This window comes from Brugia malayi (genome assembly GCF_000002995.4).
Source record: "Brugia malayi strain FR3 genome assembly, contig: Bm_v4_Chr1_scaffold_001, whole genome shotgun sequence".
Classification (NCBI taxonomy): Eukaryota; Metazoa; Nematoda; class Chromadorea; order Rhabditida; family Onchocercidae; genus Brugia; species Brugia malayi.
The window spans coordinates 11069488-11088583 of NW_025062475.1; the positions used below are offsets into that span (position 1 = coordinate 11069488).

A 19096-nucleotide genomic window follows, 5' to 3' on the forward strand; every position below is an offset into this window, starting at 1 on the left:
ATAGACACCGAAATTCAGTTTAACCATCACTTCGACATTCTGAAAATAGCATAAATTATATGTTATAAAACTTCACTGCAAAATTTTTCTCATACATATCTTCAATTTAATATATTTAGAAATCTTTTCATCTAACAGTTATCTAGAAAAAACTAATAATTGACAACTAGATGTTCAATTTTTAGTGCTTCTTTAGAAAGTAGAATTTCAAAGAGGAAAAATTTCTGCGCAATACATCTGCCATATTTTAAAACATTTCCTTGAAAAAAAAATGGTGTCAAAGAAAGGGATGAACAACAAATCAGGATCATTAAACCTTTCAGTTCATCAGTATAATGTTAACTTGAAGATTATTTAACTTGTATGAAATTGTAAGATACAAGTCTTAAAGCAAATCTAATTTGTCCAATTCCCGCTGCTAATTCCATGCTGCGATGAGGCATATAAACGAAATAGCTTTGGTGGAAGATAAGTAGCTTAAAACATTGGGTTTGATATACAAAAAAAAATTAGTTGAAAACGAAAGACCTTTCTGCATAACATCACCTTCCAGATTCACCTTGACCAAGTCTAGAAATGAAAGAGCTATTTAAATCCATATGTTTTGTTTAACTGTTGCATGCTAATTTTTTGATTTTAATAAATGAAAAAGTTATGTTATAAATAAATTTTTGGAAAAAAAAAAAACTGATGTAAATCTAGCAATAACTATTATAAAAAAAAAGAAAACTAGCGTTTTGTTTTGAATTTTCTCATCCTCGGTGCTGCCTTTTTTTGTCATATCCGTGTGTGATTTCGAACTGATATCATCATTTCCTGTATATTTCTCTAACTCTTTCATCATTAATGGTGGCCCTAGATATAAAACCATTATGAATAAATACTTTTTTTACATGAATGCTAATATATCACACAAAATGCAATGAGCTGAACATAAAACAGATAAATCTAATAAGTTTAGATTTGATTCCATCAAATTTCTAAATTTAAATTAAGTTATCAAAATTTAATATAAGAAACGGACTATTCAAGTGCTGTACACTTCGTGATGATTGCTCATTCTGACTTCTTTGTGCCTCATCGATCAGTAGCATAATATCAACTCGTTTCGTTGTATCTGCGTAAGTTTTGGCTTTAACCAACAGCTTCGGTGGTGATGTAACATTGTTATTAACGTTACTGTTTAATTTTTCAGAGTCTACAACAGAGCTAATTTTCATTATATGTTTTGGAAAGTGCTTTAAATTTAATTTGATTAATAAAAATATTATTTAAAAAGAAAATTATATCCCGAGTATTATAAAGTAGCAATAAGTTAAATCTTACTGCTAATTTATAATAATACTATGAAAATTTGACTTGTATTTATCCCATTTTTTATAAATCGCTTTTCTGCTCAGTTTCCTATTGTATAGAAGAAAATATATGAATACAGAAAAGAAAACTAATCAAATCTACGGAATTTGAAATCAAAAACTGGAATAGGGATAACCTTTTCGGAATTGATCACAGACACAGTTATGCTGATGTTCTTCATGGAAAGGAGCATATCGTCCTCTTCGTCGATCAAATTTCCCTCTTTCTTCCAAATGCGCCCCATTAACAAATTGTCTTTTAAAACGCATACACGTCATTGCTCGATTATCATATCTTCTACCTTCATTGTAACTCGATGATGAAAAGGTCCAGGTTGTCTGAGAATAAGATAGTGATGAGTTATAACCTCCGGAGTAATTATTCATCGATCGTCTCATTGTGCGCCCACCACGTACCATATCATTGCAATTCCACCGCGATGAATTGTAAGTTGATCGTCCTTGGTACTACAAAACATTCGAAATAAAAAATCCGTAAAACATGCAATTTTCCAGGAATATAAAACATTTTTGAAATTTAAGAATTTATTAGATAAATTAGAACTTCACCTTTCTTGGAAAAACTTCACGTGTATTCGAATGCGTGTAATGATGATGAAATTGTGATGATGAACAATGCGAATTTTCCCAAACGGTAGTATCACGTGCTGGAATATTCAAAATATACTATTCCTGGTAGGAAAGAAAATTGCAAACTTTCAAGATTTTTTTTAAAAAAAAAGAAAATTTTACTTCTCGATGGTTGGCGTTTTGTTCGATAATTATATGCATCATCGGTATTACCATTATTATGATACTGTAATCTGTAACAGATTATTTAAAGTCAGTTTAAAATAAGACCCAAATCTAACCAGTTTTTTCGAAAATTTTAAACTATAACCGATGCTTATTAGAATTTTGTGCAAAGTTGCCGCATGAAACTGAATATAATGATTTGGCATTGCGATTAATAGATAAGGATGATAGGCGCATATCACATGAAGTTTCTACCGATTCTGCAAACGACTGACTGAGCAAAAAAAAAATTTCATAAAACTTTGATAATATTTGCACTACAAATACAAGGCATTAAAAAGTGAAGATTAGACCAACAGACAAGAAATCAAAGTCATTATTTTTCTGAAAACTTAGTAAAGTAGTTGCTCATGATAGTAGAGATAAAGACATGAGGACGATTATTCTAAATTCCGAACTGTTATAAATATTTAATGAATCTTAGGAATGAAAAAATAAACAATTATATGTAAAAAAGTAGCCAACCTTTTGCCATTAACTCTCGCGATGTGTCACTAGTTGTACTGGCGCCCATATCACGATCGTATTCACGAATACAATTCTGAAATTCAACATTTTTCAAAATTTTTTTCATCTACCAGAATTTCATAGTCATATTATTCTATTTTCATTAAAGATTGCTGATGCAACAAAGAGATTATGAAGTCAATCATATGAAATTATGTAAAGTGTAACCACTTCAAAATTATCAGTAAAGCTTGATTATTTTCTGTGCTTATGCTAGTTTTTAGTAATGACAAAAATTAAAATAACTTAATAACTGTAGTGTTCAAGTAAACAATAACAAACAAATTAGAGATGAAACCTTATTCATAAATGAAGACTTCAATGGAAGATTTTTCTTCGTTTGCCAAGTTTTTTCTGGAGAACTCATCATTGAGATTTGAGCGTACTCTATATCTATAGAAGACATGTTGACATATTGACATTAAAACAAAATAAATAACAATACTTAGATAAATAATGAAAAGAAATCAGAAATCTTTGCAACATTAGGTACACTTAATCTTGAAATGTAGACACTTAGCCTGAGCTCGTTCAGTTTTAGTAAGATTAGCAGGTTGAAATTCATTTTAATAAAGGTTTGATAACCACTCGTTAACTCAAATAAGCATAAGTACCTGCTTCCTTTACGAATGTTTCTGGGATCGTGTTTTTCTCCTGTATTCGAGGAATATGCCTGAAATATTTAACTGATTTTAGTGCTTCTACTGTATCGGATGACTGAAACCACTGCGGCGGACTATTCTGAAGCATGGCAGCGGCCACTGCTACTGTTGTAGAACCTGAAAATATGCATTTAATTTAATTAGGTATATTCGTCTCCAGTCACAAAAATCTCACTTTTTTAACTACTCCTTCCGATCACTGGTAAATTACCTTGGTCACTGATTAATGCATCGACAACATTAGCTCCAGAACTCATCAAACTCTGTGACTGAGATACAAACGACTGCAAACATACTGATGACTTCTCGTACAAATTCTCCGATTCTGTTTTATTACCCGAAGTAGTGATGCTGTCTGCTAAATTATAATCAGCACTGCTAGGAACTGCACCGTACTTTTCCGGACATTGATTAGAGCATTGACTGGCAGACGCCTTATCATTATTTCGAATATATTCCATCTAAAAAAAAAAAAAAAAAAAAAAAAAAAAAAACTGGACATGAAGTATGAAGAAGATAAGGTATGTTCGGACAGGAAAATCAATAGTACCAAATATCAAAATGAAATCAAGGAAACGGAGGAATGCTATGTATGTGCATCATTACCCAAACCATTTGGAATCGGGTAGATAACGCAATATGAAGCAGAAAACTGAGGGTACCCAGCACTTCCTTTCAAACATTAAAATTTGAAAAGTAGCCATTTCATATAGTAGCAAGGCATAATATGGTATAATAAAGTTTGGTGAAATACAATTAGAATAGTGGTACATCTCCGAACTTCTTACTTCGTCACATAGCTGAACTCAGTGCGATGAGAATATGAAAAAGAGGAAAAGCTTTTTGAAAGATTCAAAAAAAAAAAAAGTTTGATTGGAATTGCAAACTCTTTTTGGGGAGCAGCCACATCGTTTTTAGGAATTAACTGTTTAAAGTTTTCTAAATCCATTGACGGACTTGTATGTTTCTTTTCTATTAGTAATTTTTTGAATATTTTCAACACTGAAATTAAAAGTTGAAATCAGAACCTTTCGTGGCATAGATGCATCCGGTAATGGTCTTTCAAAATCGTCAATTGAAATCATTACGATACTCTTACTTTTATTCTGTCTAAACAAATCCAAAAATTGTGGTACAGATATATTCATCCCACCTGAAGCACTTCGTCCCTATAAATGTACTCATTTCAACTTGTATTCCAAGTACAGTTTTTAACATTAACTCCGATTTGACATAAACGTTATTTCACATATTGCATAATTCTCTTACTCTAGCTCCTAAATTTCGAGATCAGTAAAAAAGCAATTATTTTCAGAGTAATGTAGCAGCTCTAGTAAAGTTTTGGTGGTAATGTAGAAGTCGAGTCACTAACTTTTGGTACAATTGATGACGGTGAAGCCGAAAACGTTATCGCTCTTTCTTCCGTCTTTCTCTGTCCTATAATCTTGTATGTGGTTGTTCCAAATTATCCGCAAGTTCACATAGTGAGTGAAATTTTAAAAAGGAGTAAAGATATAAAATGAGGTCATAATTTCTTAACATATCCTCAAGTGTTATAGCTTTAATAGAAACAGTACTGAGAGAAATGGAAACGGCTATTATTGAAGTTATACGCTGTGAATTCGCATATATTTTAAAAAAAAATTTTTTTTCATAACTGCTACTTTTACTTGTACAATACTTGTTATAAGTTCCTTTAACAGTAAAAAGAATGCATGGAAAAGATTTAATCTCCTGGTGCATTTAATTCACAAACTACTTTTTTCGATAAAAGAAGAAACAGACATTCTGTCAAAATTATATGTGGACAAAAGTAGTAATCTCATCTCTATTAACATCTTGTCTATAAAGTTAAACCCATCAGGATATGAATCCCAGTTTTAAGATTAATAAAAAATAAATAAAATTGGGAACTATTTATCAAATAGTTTTCCAGAATACACGCAATTCACAATATTCCAGTTTTTAACTGCGGGAACTTGTGCAAATATCAAAGACAGACTAACAGTGCTGCAGGATAACTTTTTTTAAAGGTATGACCAGTCAATTCCAATAAAAAATTTTTGCTGAATAACTGATATACCATGAAGCTAAATTATGAAGATTTCAAAAAGTATATTTACTTGCAGCACTGCCACCAACTGCTAATGCGATTGGTGCATTTTCATTTGCCAATGGCTGCAATATTTCTTGACAAATATGCATTGGTGGTAACAACGAAGCAATATCATTTATTGCAGGTGGTGAAAGAACGGCTACTGCTTGAAGTGCTGAAAGAAATGTGGAAATTATTATAATAAATTATCAAAAGAATTAATAACAACAATGAAGATTGTTTTCCTGTGCACTAAGCTTTTAAAATTAGACTGGGTGAGAAAATAATTAAGTAACTAGATTTAAAGAATCTTTAACGAAAGCATATCTAACTACATATTGTAACTGAAAAAAATTAGTGACGTCCAAGAATTTTGTAATAAAATTTTGAGGAAAAGAAATTAGAAACAGAAATTTTCCATAATTCCTCTTACAGCTGGACTGTTTATTTTGATTCAACTGGGAATAAAGTAATGATGAAGCCTTTGCCAGCGAATCACTTGAATTCTGAAAATAATTTCAAAAAATCTTTGAAATTTTTTTTTTTTTAAAAAAAAACAATTAATCCTTAATCACTTCTCCACATTAAACATACTTTTTGATAAGTAAATATTTTCCTCCTATCTCTCAAAGAAGACCGACAGCTCGTTTGTTTACTGGGCCCATTTTTCTATAATTTTAAAAGTTACCTCGGCAATAATTTTATTATTTTCAGCAATTCGTGCTTTAAAATCATTCTTAAAGAAGTCGAAATCTTTCGTTATGACTAATGGCTCATTCTCCAAAGCACTATTCCGAAGAAGATGATGACGCATTGCATAAACATTAGTTAGATTGTGTTCTTCAGACTCAATTGTTACGATATTCTGCAAATGAAAATTTGATATAGAATTAATTAACAAGTGCAAAAACTAATATTTTCCAACTATTAGTGCTGATTGATAAGTCTCATCATCTTTCATCCCTATTCTTTCTCTGATTTTAGCCATCCGAGTGATCTCTTTAAAATTTTGGCAAATGTTTTGAGGTGGTCAAAGATTTTTTTTATTCCTTTATGCGGTAGTAAATAATCGAGAAAAAATATAAAATGAAATTCGAAATTTCATCACATACTCGTAAAGTATCGTCCGTCATTAATTGCTCTCCCTCTAAGCGACTTTTCCTCACCATAACTGTCAAATCACGTTCTGCATCACGCAAGAACAACTCTCGATTTGATGCATCAACCGGAGAAAGTAAGTCATTATTTTCCACATCAAAAATTAGACGTACAGGTAAAAGACCCTGAAACAAAATTATCTTTCGCTCAAAAAAGGTTTTTTTTTTTTTTGGATTATAGTCTTAATCCACATTAAATCTATTTTCTCTTCGAGTACTGAATGAAAAATATTTTATGCAAAATAAATTACACAATTAAAGATAACAATTAAGTAGTACTTAAAAAAGTATTTAATTGGGATAAGTAAATAATTCACTGAAGTAAAGAATAGGAAATAGTAATAAGAATAGTGAACCTGAATATATTTCCTGGCTTTCATAATAGCATGCACAGAACCATAGAGATAAAATACGGTTGCTCCAAAATGACGATCTGCCACAGTTGGAAAATAAATGATAGCATTTGTTTCTAAACTTATCGTTCGTATCAAATATCCGTCTGGTACTCCCGTAACAGCTAGCTGTTGCACAGCTGGTATATCCATTACTGTTGAAAATATCTTTGCTGAACCCTAAAAAAGTATGCTTCAGCCTATTTACTTGACTCGCCAGTTTTGAACTTATCATTAGATCCTTGTCATCTTAAATCAACAAGATTTACATGTTCGCTGTCGTTTGTAGTATCAAGCAGCAATCGATGAAGAGCTGTACAGGCATTACATATATCTCCTTCGTGCGATGGTACACCACGCACAACACAGGATGGAACGGGATCCTTTGACTATAAAATAGGTAATATTAGATATTTTCCAGAGGTTGAATCAATGGAGCAGAATTTCTATTCATTTCCAGAATTTTGCTAAGATAGTTAAAACTTGAAGTTTAAAAAAAATAACTTAAAATTAACGAAAAAAAAAAAAAGCTTAAAACTCAGTATCTTTAGATTTTATTTGTTCTTTGATAACTAATACCTTTTACCTCTCACACGAAGAACAACAATCTTGATTCGTCAAAAAAACTCAGATTACATCTGCTTCCCATCATACGATGAGTGGTGAAGTCGTTGGGTCATCAAGTAAGAAAGAACTCACCAACTGTGATGACTGCACCATTATTTCGAGGTTAGGAAAATTAATTAATTTTTCTGCAATCGCTTTATCAATAACACTTTTTACGTCCTTCATTAATATATTAGGTTTCAATGTCTTTAGAGGAAAACTGATTGCTACAGGTGTAAAATTCTGCAAGAAATTATAATATTTTGATAAAAAATTTTGCATATCATCAAACAGCATAACTACTGCAATTAAAAAAAAAAAGAAATCTCTAGTCATTTGCAGATTTTCAACTTGAAAACAAAAAATCAGCGTAAAGGGAAAAAATCAGGAAGCATATCATACTCTAATTCGAATTCTGGCTTGTTCAACATTCGCCAACGGTCCTGTTAATGTTACCTGCAGAAAAAAAAATTTTTTTTTAGCTATTAGCTAAATAAACTTTTATGCTCTTCACTTTCAGAAAATTGTTAAAGAAATATGCTAATTTCATTAGCTAACAGAAAATCCCAAAATATGTAATAAGATTGTAAAATATTTTCGAATTTTATGTTTGAGCAGGAACTATATGAATAAAAATTCAAAGCAAGAATTTGAAACTTTCATAATCTTTAAGTTTCATAATAAAACCTACTCTATTTACATAATCATTGGCATTTTTAGCATCAGGCGCCAAATCAGGGAACTGAATGAGTACACCAGTATCCTGCATAATTTGTGGTATTGAATCTTCATCACACCAAGCTTCCATTCGCTCTATCATGCCGGCATGTTCAGCATTTGGTATCTCGATTGTCAACGTAACATTTTTCGATAATGGAATCTTTAAAAAACGTAAATTTCAAGCATTGTTTCCTAAAACTCTAAAATTTTAGGAGAAAAAATTTTCCATCGTATAGGTTCTATTGATATTTAAACTCTAAATACGACTCAAGTTCGTTGTATGAATCGTATATAGAGACTAAACATCCGAAAACCTAAAACATTAAATCAACAAACAGGTGATGGTAAAATGTTCATAAAAAATTCTTAAATACTGGTTAACTATCTCAAATGTAGGCACTGAAATAAAAGTTGCAAATATAATACAAATTTTTAAACTGGGTACAAAATTTCATAATTTAGTAAATCTGATTATTTGTAGAAGTATCGTGTTATTCCCAAGATAAAAATGATAAGAATGGCGAGATGCCCTTTAACGAAATGTATTAATATAACATCTTTGGTTTTGCATTTTGAGAATTTTTAGTGTATAAATTTACTATATGTACCTGGCATGTTGGAAAGTTTGAAAAATAAATTTATTTTTGGTTTCTTTCACTACTTTAATGTTTTATTTGCAGTTATAATTTAAGAAGCTTCGAATATACCCGTTCCAAGTATTGCATCATGTTTCCATTTGTAGCTTTTTGCAACCGATTTGCTTCTGACTTACGACGCTGTTCATAAGCAAGTTCTACTCGTCGTTTCATGGCATCAAACATCTAAAATTGTAATTTCAAGGGTAATATAAAGCAAAAACGAATTGTGATTTACAGTTCGAATATATAGCTTTATTTTTTTTTCTTGGCTTACTCATACGCTTACGCTAGATCAACATTACTATAAGAGATTAATTGTTGCAAAAGCTATTAAGATCCAATTAAATGTAATGGTCTAAATAAGAAATGGTGAAAGTCTTGAAGTGAAATTTCAATCTTCAAATTTCCTAACATTTAATTGTCAAAAATTCATGGTCTATGACATCTGTAAACTTCACTTTTCTATATTATGTCTTTGAATGAAGTAAAATTTTAGGCTTGTTTCTGTGAAAAATTTTTCTTAAATCTTTTTATCACCGAAGTAAAAATTTCCTCCTCCCTTTTCGAGGCTTTACTAAATTAGAAAATCTCTTACCTTGGCGCTTTCTTGTGAACGATGATAAAAACTGACAAAAAATTCACTACGTGGCTGCCGAAACATGTCCCGCTGTGGGAAATGAGCATTTGGATATCTGGGATTTGCTCGTGGTGTAAAACCACCGCGAAGAGCCCAATAGCCCGCGACTGGCATACTCAGCGATGGAATACACTCACACATCCAATTCAAATTACTCGCTTGATGTATATGTTCTTTTAGAATTAAACTGAAATTTAGAAAAAGAAAGTGGATAATCAATATAATAATTTAATTGATAAACTCACACATTAAATGAATCCCTCAATTACTTTCATAATACTATTACCGAAGTCGAATTCTCACTCTTTATCATTTCCAATTTTTGGAGCAATGAAAGAGGAAGATTAGAAAGAATTTATTTAAAAATATTTACTTGAAAATTAAGGCTAAAGCTCTCTTACTCTTCCTTGTTTCAGTTCATTTCGTGTAATAAAGTGCAGAAATTGATAAAGAATTTTTGAAATCAATTTTGAATTTCAAAAGAATTTATTTAAAATATAATAATTTAATTGATAAAGAATTTATTTAAATTTACAGATTTCAATGAATAGATAGTGCATAACTGAAACGGATAGAATAAAAGGGAATAAAGTAACAGTTTAGCACTGTGAGCTCTTTATATGATATCTACAAGGGGTTTATTTGATGTGTGCATCTGCACGCTGCACTGAACTATCGGATGATAAAAGTAGGCAAAATGCATTATTTCTTTAAAGAAACTTATGCAAAACTCTATTTTAAATCTACATTTAATAGCTTATAGATTTTAAAACTCCAAAATTTTAATTTTCATTTTAATTATTCTTAAAAGATAAGAAGTGAAAAGAAACAAAAATGTATTTTGTGAATAATATTTAAATGATTGAAGAATGGCATAATCTTATAAGTGAAATATTAAACAAATAAAATGTACACATTTTATAGCAGTTTTTAGGAATAATTTTATTTAAATGTAAACTTTAATAGTGTAACGTAACGTGAATGTCACTTTTCAATTCTTACGTCTACTAATGAATCATAAACGTTACGCTAATCATTTCTATTCTTTCACAGTAATTATTGGTAATTACAATAATTTATTTTGATAATAGTAGAAATCCTAAAATATTTCAAAAACTTTTGTCTAATATTCAGTATGCAAGTGACAGTTTTATTGTCATTTGCTTTAATCGCAACAATCAAAATTTAATTTCGATTTCATCCAATCCAATGCAATAATTCATTTCAGATTCACTTCATTCCTTTTATCTCATTTCATTTATTTTCAAATTCACTCATAGATTTACATTTCTAAGAGAATCAACTAACAAATCAACCGTCTCATCCTGAAAATATTGTTTGCAAGCGCTTAATTCATATTCTTATTTTCTTATTTCCGGATCCATTTTTTTTCCTCCTCTTCACTTCTCATAATCGTCCGAATTTCACAGTACTCTACACCGTTTCAAGTAGAGGAAAACAAAATCACACCAAGCTACCAACTTCAGAATCCCACCTTTCCCGCCCTCACAAACCCGCCAAATTACCCTGCCCTGCTGCTTGCCCTAATTTAACCTCCTGCACCCCTATTTCACGCATGATATATGCAAATTATGGAGATCAATCATGTCTTATGATCCTAAATCAGTGTTTATCTAAGAGCAATCCATCAGGTAATTTTCTCAGTTTCTTTTTATGATTATTCTTTCTCCATTTTTGCACACAGAATTTAATTTACGTCAAATTTTACATTCAAAACAGCAGGTATTAATTTTAATTTGTTTTAAATTTTGCATTATATTTATGACATTTGAAAAAAAAAAAAGTTATATAATAATAAATGAGCACAGATTATTTTCTTTTTTATTAATTTTGTTACTTAGTTTGATTTCATTTAAACCATTAAAGGTAGCACTTTTATTATTGGAAATCAATGATGTCACTTGATAGTGTCATTAGCTAATATTAGAAATTATGCAATTAGTGAAAACTTTTGGAATTTTCTCGGCTTAAATAAAATTTATATGAAAGCAATGAAATTTAGATTAAAATATTCAGATTATATGCAAACTTTACTTTCTACTATATTAAAAACGAAAGTGTAAATTCGCTAAACGATGTAATTTCAAATAGTTTATTTTAAATTATTTTACCATACATGTTACTTGATAATATACTAGCTAATCTATTTAAAAAAAAAAAAAAAAAATTCATATAAAATTTCAAAAAATCACCTTTTCCATATTTTTTCTCATATTTTTTTTCTTCTTTCCTTTCTATTAGAATCCATCAAGATTGAATCTACTGATAAAAGTGAAGTGATAAAGAAACAATCAACTAACCCTGTGATACTCAAATGATAATTCCTCGCAGTGACATCACAATTAAACCGCTCACACTTATTGATAACAGAACTATGATCAATAACAAATACTTCTGCCATATGTTTTATAGTAATTTGCATATTGACTGTATAAATTGATGATATCATTTACTTTTATCTCATTTGTCTGTAAGTTCAGTTAGAGCGGGGCGCAGTTTGTCCTCTTATCAAACGTATATGAAATGAATTTTATTCTGTAACCCATACAATATTATCTTTTAAATAGTCTTACCATAGATATTTCATAAATTTGAGCAATTTTAAGGTTAACATTTTTCATATATTTTATTTGATTACATCAAAATAAAGGATTGGTTTCTGGAGTTATATTAAAATTTTTTTAAAAGGTTACCTTTAGGGGTAATCAAAAAACAATAATAAGTGCTGTCCAGATGAATTTATATTTCATCTGAAATTTATGTTAAACTTTAAACTATTTCTAAAATCAGTTTTTCCAAAATTTTTCGTTTCTTTCTTTTTTTTTTTTTTTTTTCAAAAAAGAGTATGCAATTTCTGTAATTTCAGTAATTTAAGTTCAGTAATTGTCACAGGCATAATTAGAGCTAATTATTTTAGTCCTTGTAATTATCATATTTAACTATCACATATCATCTGATAATCATCATTGGAACTGGTCGAATTGTCATTAATTTGATATTTTGCTAATTGTGTTTCTAAGTATTCAATTCTTGCTAGCAATTTCGTCTTCACACTGCTGAATTCTGCTGCAAATCGAGCCATTCTATAAAAATTCTCATATTTTATCATTTATTTAATTTGTGAATTTCTGATAAAAAAATTAATTAACTTTCATCCTCTTATCATTCTCATTATCTTTCATTTTTCATTTCTAACTATATTTCTTTTCTCATTTCTCCAAATTTTTATCATATTTTTCGTAATTATTATTTATTATTGTTAAAAAATTATTTCACAAATTTAAAATTTGTCAAAAAAAGAAACACCGACTATTTTTTTTTTTAAATTTAACGTGTGATTTAAATTGGAAAATATTTAAAGTATTCTATAATAGTACTTGGTTTGCATAATTTTCAACGTATTTTGCAAATTTTTAGCCATCTCCTCAGCAGTCATTTGTTCTTCTGGTGCATCTTCATCCAGTAGACCATCTTTTCGAAGAATTTCTCGACCCTAAATTGTTTACCATTACATGATTCTTAAATCTTTGTAGTAGACATCTAAATTTTCCTGTCAATTATTTGTTAGTAAGGATAAATGTATAGTTGGATGCGTCGATTATACATCAAATATCTCTAATGAGGCATAAAATATTGTCCATCAAAAATTAAACTAGCAGAATTATGGATAACATTAAAATATTATCAGAATTAATCAAATAAAAGTTAAACTAATATCAAACCAAAAATTAAAATCATATTAGCATAAAGTGCTAATCAAAATAAAAAAATTTCCGGAAACCTTTGCAATCAGTAACTTCCTTGCATCCGGATATTCTTTTAATGCAGTCCAAAGATCATTTTTATTTAATGCAAATAAATCCGTGTAACCAACCGATCGTACATTTGCTGTTCTTCGATTACCATTTTTACTTCCTAAATAAAATTGAAATTCAATTTTTTGCTTCTATTTATTTCTTCAACATCATAAATCATTTGTTCATTTTCAAAATACGCTAAATTATTTAACTAATGTATGCATTCTATGTTTTTAAAGAAAAAATTCATAGTGCATAAATTAATTGGCTAATAATTAATGACAGAAGAAATTAATAAAAAAAAAAAAATGCTTCAAATTGATTTATTAGAATTATATTTGATTCTGAAATCATAATTATATCATAACTGAATAATAATAATATGACAATAATGATAATAAACGATGATAATAATAACTTTTATAAATCTAACCAGCAATATTAAGTATGCTAAGTTCACCAAAAACAGCTCCTTCCTGTAATGTTGCAAAGACTTTAATTCCGTCATCAGCTACAACTTGCAATTTACCACGCTTAACAATGTACATTTCACGTCCAATATCACCTTTCTTACATATGTAATCACCAGGTGAAAATATCTAAAAAAAAGAAAATATCTTCTTTTTACGTGAATGTGAACAAATATCGTTTTTATTTTAATGTATTTTTGCATATATTTTTCCTTATTACATTCAGAATTTCTTTAAGCATTTTTTTGTTTTGAAATATTTTTGAAAATTCGAAAATTAATAAATTAGGTGCTATTATGATCGTACCTGTTGCTGAAGTTTTAGTACTAATTCAGCTAAAAGACCAGCTTCACAATCCTAAAATTTTATAATTTAATTTCCATTCATTGATTTTTATTCAATATTTATTTATTTGTGATTTGAGAATTATTTAATGGATCAATTTGTTGCATTGCAGTTTTTTTTTTTTTTTTTTTTTGAATTTTAAAAATCTTTAACAATAATTTGCTAAATTGAACCACTTAAAAACAAAGAAAAATGCTTTACCTGAAAAATGCGTACTCTTCTAAGAGTTTCATAATGCACTTGCATAGCAATTTCTGTTTGCAATTTATCCGGAAGTACTTTTAATACACGTTGATCACTTAGTGATTGCTTATGTTCCCATAAATAATCAAACCATTTCATAACTCTCGTTTCAAGCTAAACAAATTTTCATTTCATTCCATACGATCGGTTTCAATTTCATCCAATCATTTAGAATTCAATTCTGATCAGATCGATTACTTTTCAACAAATGTGTTCATCTATTAACATTAGCCATCATTGAATTCTACTAAGTGTTATTTATGTTAGATTAAAATAATTTTTATTTAATAATTTAAATTAACATCATTGTAAGAAATTTTTTAACATTCAATCGTTTTACACCAAAAAATTTAGAAAGGAAATAATTCAGTAATTAATTTACTTACCTCTTTGTTTACTTTTCTCAACTTCATATACTGTTTAATGCCATCCATTTTATTTTGAAATTTTGTTCTTGCTAAGCTCATATTTGATATTGCACTATAAAAAGAAATAAAACTTGCTTTTTTGTTGCAATTTATCTTTAATTGTTATGTTTGTTTCATTTGAATGATTAAATCAAAAAAAGATTTGAATTAAATTTGATCGATCGATTGTTCATCAACTACTTTATAATGCATGCATAGATAGATCAGTTCAGTTATTTGTTCTCTTTCTTGATTAATTATTATGACTGTTATCAATTATCATTAATTAGGAATAAAATTGAAGAAAAAGAAAAAAAAAAGATTTCGAAACTTTTGTTATGTTTTCTAAAATTTTCAATTTATTAAAATTTCATTTAATTATTCTTAAAATAATTAAATTACTATTCTATTATACCTGCCAACATTACCGACTATAGTAGCAAAAATGAGTACACCGCACATTAAATCCATAATTACAAAGAGAAATTCAATATTTCTCTTTGGACTTGGCACTTCACCGATTGTTGTTAGAATTAGCGTTGACCAATAAAAGCTATAAATATAGCGCCTGACAAGAGTATCTTCTACACCACTAAAAATTGAAAGAATATTAATAATGATTAGTTTAAGTTTTAAAGGATAAAGGATATCAAACTGATAAGCATGAAATTTTAATTTAACAAATGATAATATTTCAATCGATATTAAATTATCAAAGCATAATTATTAATAATTAAGAAAATTTGATATTTATGAGAGTTTTTGATGCACCTAAGTCTTAGTATTTATTCAGGTAAATTAATTAGGAAAATTTGATATTTATGAGAGTTTTTGATACATTTAAATTTTAGTACTTACTCAGATAAATTAATTAAGAAAATTTAATATTTATGAGAGTTTTTGATACATTTAAATTTTAGTACTTACTCAAATAAATTAATTAAGAAAATTTAATATTTATGAGAGTTTTTGATACATTTAAATTTTAGTACTTACTCAGATAAATTAATTAAGAAAATTTGATATTTATGAGAGTTTTTGATACATTTAAATTTTAGTACTTACTCAGGTAAACTTTGCTTATTAAGTGGTCCATAGACCCAACCATCTGAGCCAAGGCCAATCATTTCACTTATAAAGAAGTATATACAAGCATTCCAATGAATTATTACAATAATATTAACAATAACACAAAATATACGAAATGCATTTGGCATCGAACTCCTGCAAAATTTTACATTCCATTTGCTCAATTTTGTAAATAAAATAAAAATGAAGTTTAAAAGTGAGATTTAAATTAAAAATATAACATATGATTGTAATTCTTGGTAGTGTAATAATTGTTTAAAATAATCCATTAATATCTTAGTATCCTTGAAATTTAATAAATGATTAATTCATTTTGCTATTAAACGAATTATTTTAATATGAACTTAAAAATATCAAAGATAATATCAGTTATTCGTTGAAAAATATATGACTAAACTGTAAATATAATTGTTATTAACAAAACGATAAACCTTGTCTCAGTGCGATCAACAAAATCCGAAAAGCGTGGATAACGAATGATACGATTGAAACGTAAATAGGGTATTGATCGTTGAAATATAAATGATAAGATAAGATCAAATGGAAGAACACTAATTATATCCAATTTAAATTGTAATGATTTCAAATAAAGTTTGCTAATGCGTGAAATATCTCGAACAAGTAATCCTTGTTCCAGGAAACCTTAATATACTTTTTATTTCAAAGCGATACTTACTTATACTTCTTAAACTGATTTGTAAGTTAAGAAAACTTTGACCAAAAAATATTATTAATTTTAAAATATTATTAATTTACCTGTTCTAGAACGTACAAACATATCAAGCACATAAGTAATATCCATAATAAAGTCGACTAATAGCCAAGCAATCCAATAATATCCATAAGCCAAATCATTAAAAACTGATCGAGCTTAATAATAATAATAAATATAGATTAATTAATTTAAAACATAAATAGTTCAAAATTAAAATTTTAGCCTATTCTGACTTTATTTTCACTCATAAAATGCATAAAGTTTTGAATAATTCTATTATATATTTATAAACATTTTCATCCTATTAATTCTTAAATTTACATCTCAGTTAATAAATGTAAATAAAGAAGAAAAAATTCTAATAACAATAATAAACAAAGGAGAAAAAAAAGTTTACCAATAACAACGATTAAATTATATGTAAATGCGCATGATACTATACTTAACCAATAATAATAAAATTCATCTTTTGTATCTAAAACCCATTTGTTTAGTAAATATTGCCATTTTGTCTCGTGAGTTGTTGCTGATGGCGCTTCTGTCGCAGGTTGTTTTGAAGTAAGTGAAGTAGGTGCAGAAGTCTCAATTAATGATTGCTTAGCTTTTTCACAACTTTTATTCGAATCTATTGAATTCAGTTGTGGCGTATTTGTTACAGTTGATGGAGCTTGATTTTCTTCCTCATTTATATTGCATATTTTATTTGATCGTAATGATTTATGCCTCTGTAATCATTTAAAATTTGAATTTATTTGATATTTAAAATTAATTCATATGAATTGATATAATATAATTTGGACATTGATAAAAAAATTTGTACTAATTGGCTTTTTACTTTCTTTTTTTTTTTTCTAAAATGAAATTGAATATGAATATTAATAATAAAAAATAGAATAGTAAATTGAATTTGAATTGATCAAACGTTTATAAACGTACCTTTTGAAATGAATCATTATTTGAAATATTTTTCATAGCTGAAGCATTTGGCAAATTTTCCCTTTTTTTCAAATGATTTTCATAAGTATCATCATGACTTTTAGAGAACATTTTGCATGATAATTTCTGAAGTATCTTTTTTTCAGTAAAGTATTTGAGTAACAAATTAATAACCGATTATTCAGTAATATATTTGAGTAACAAATTAATAACTGATTCTTTTTTCAAATAAAATTTAAAAATCGCCTTAACAAATGGATTAATAAAAAAAAAAATCATCCAGAAAATTGTTGTATTCTTCCAGAAAATTGTTGTATTGGAAATATTCTTCCGGAATATTTAAATATTTAAAAACAACAAGTAAGATGGATTAATTTGTCTACTTAAATCGAACAAAAATTATACAATTAGTTATTTTCAGTTATTAATAAAATATCAAATGAAAGTAAAAGTAAAAACATTTGTGATTAACTGTGTGGTAATTTTTCAAAGTAATTAACAAAATAATTTAAAAAAAAATTATCTGCCATTTTAAAATTAGATATAAAAATTGTATCGAATGGATTTATAAATATTATTATTGAAAATATGATATGTCTATAATTTAACAACAAATTTTCATTTTTAAAACATAAATTTCAGAAAAGCTACGAGAAAAAAAAAAATGAACCTTTAATTGTTAATTATTCAATGTTCGTTCATTGAATCCAAAATTTTGACGTAATCTTTGAGTGTATAATAACTTTGAAGAAAAATGATTAATAATTGCATTGGATAAGTTTGAAAAAGCAGCGTTTTCTTCTCTATCAACCAACTAATCATTCTTATCACCAATGATAACAATTTACAAAACTTTGAAATTTTAATATCTGAAAAAATGAAATTTTTCTATTTCTTAGATTGACTCAACAAATATTACTTTCAAATACTAAAAACAAATACAACAAATACTACTTTTTTTTTTGATCAAATGATTATTCATTGTGAAAATATTTGTGAAAATATCATTTGAAAGTAAATAAGCAATAAAATAATAAAAGTAATAAAATAAAATGTTTTATGAAAACAATAACAATCGATTGTTATGTATTTAAGCACTCAGACACTTCTGCTTTATGAAATTGCCTATGAAAAGTTTTAATTTAAACTTTAGAGCAATTTAACTTTAACTCAAACTTAGTCTAACCGTTTTGTAACTATTGCTTCATTTATTACCTTTTCTTACTTATTTCAATATTATATCACAATTGGAGTTAGATTTTGAAAGTTGTTAACTTAATTCGAAAATTTTCTTACCAATTAATTTGCAAACGTATTATTAATTTGCATTTGCTCCAAACAAAACAGAATCATATTTAATTAAACAAATAAAAAGAAGAGAAAAAATGCACAAATTTAAAATAGAAATTAATAAAATTTCGATTCAATTTTTACAAAAATTGAAGTAACCAAACTTTTTTTTTTAAAAAAAAAAGTGACATTTGTTAG

General features: G+C 27.8%; 2 protein-coding genes across 3 annotated transcripts; both read right to left on the reverse strand.

The window, feature by feature from the left end:
- Nucleotides 1-418: 418 nt before the first annotated feature.
- Nucleotides 419-9726, reverse strand: Bm9726 (KH domain containing protein; the record flags this gene model as incomplete). 2 transcript variants are annotated; one of them, XM_043077476.1, is made up of 24 exons in its annotated part: nt 419-569; nt 735-855; nt 1025-1198; nt 1493-1823; nt 1926-2023; nt 2109-2179; nt 2257-2371; nt 2637-2712; nt 2977-3071; nt 3293-3457; nt 3552-3801; nt 4369-4509; nt 4713-4777; nt 5464-5610; nt 5869-5941; nt 6124-6300; nt 6548-6718; nt 6949-7164; nt 7254-7373; nt 7684-7833; nt 7993-8046; nt 8282-8470; nt 9018-9131; nt 9544-9726. In XM_043077476.1, the coding sequence occupies 24 exons, from the start codon at nt 9724-9726 to the stop codon at nt 419-421; spliced, it is 3447 nt and encodes a 1148-aa protein (XP_042933410.1). The 2 variants fall into 2 exon arrangements, with proteins under 2 accessions (XP_042933410.1, XP_042933411.1); XM_043077477.1 differs by lacking the exons at nt 4369-4509; nt 4713-4777; nt 5464-5610; ... (8 more) ...; nt 9018-9131; nt 9544-9726 and having other exon boundaries at nt 3552-3597.
- A 2815-nt stretch (nt 9727-12541) lies between these two features.
- Bma-tax-4 (cyclic-nucleotide-gated cation channel, putative) lies at nt 12542-17719 on the reverse strand (the record flags this gene model as incomplete). Its single annotated transcript, XM_043077478.1, has 13 exons — nt 12542-12689; nt 12984-13099; nt 13388-13521; nt 13837-14002; nt 14180-14230; nt 14420-14575; nt 14848-14941; nt 15284-15460; nt 15934-16092; nt 16389-16599; nt 16714-16827; nt 17049-17397; nt 17609-17719. The coding sequence occupies 13 exons, from the start codon at nt 17717-17719 to the stop codon at nt 12542-12544; spliced, it is 1986 nt and encodes a 661-aa protein (XP_042933412.1).
- Between the last annotated feature and the right edge of the window lie 1377 nt (nt 17720-19096).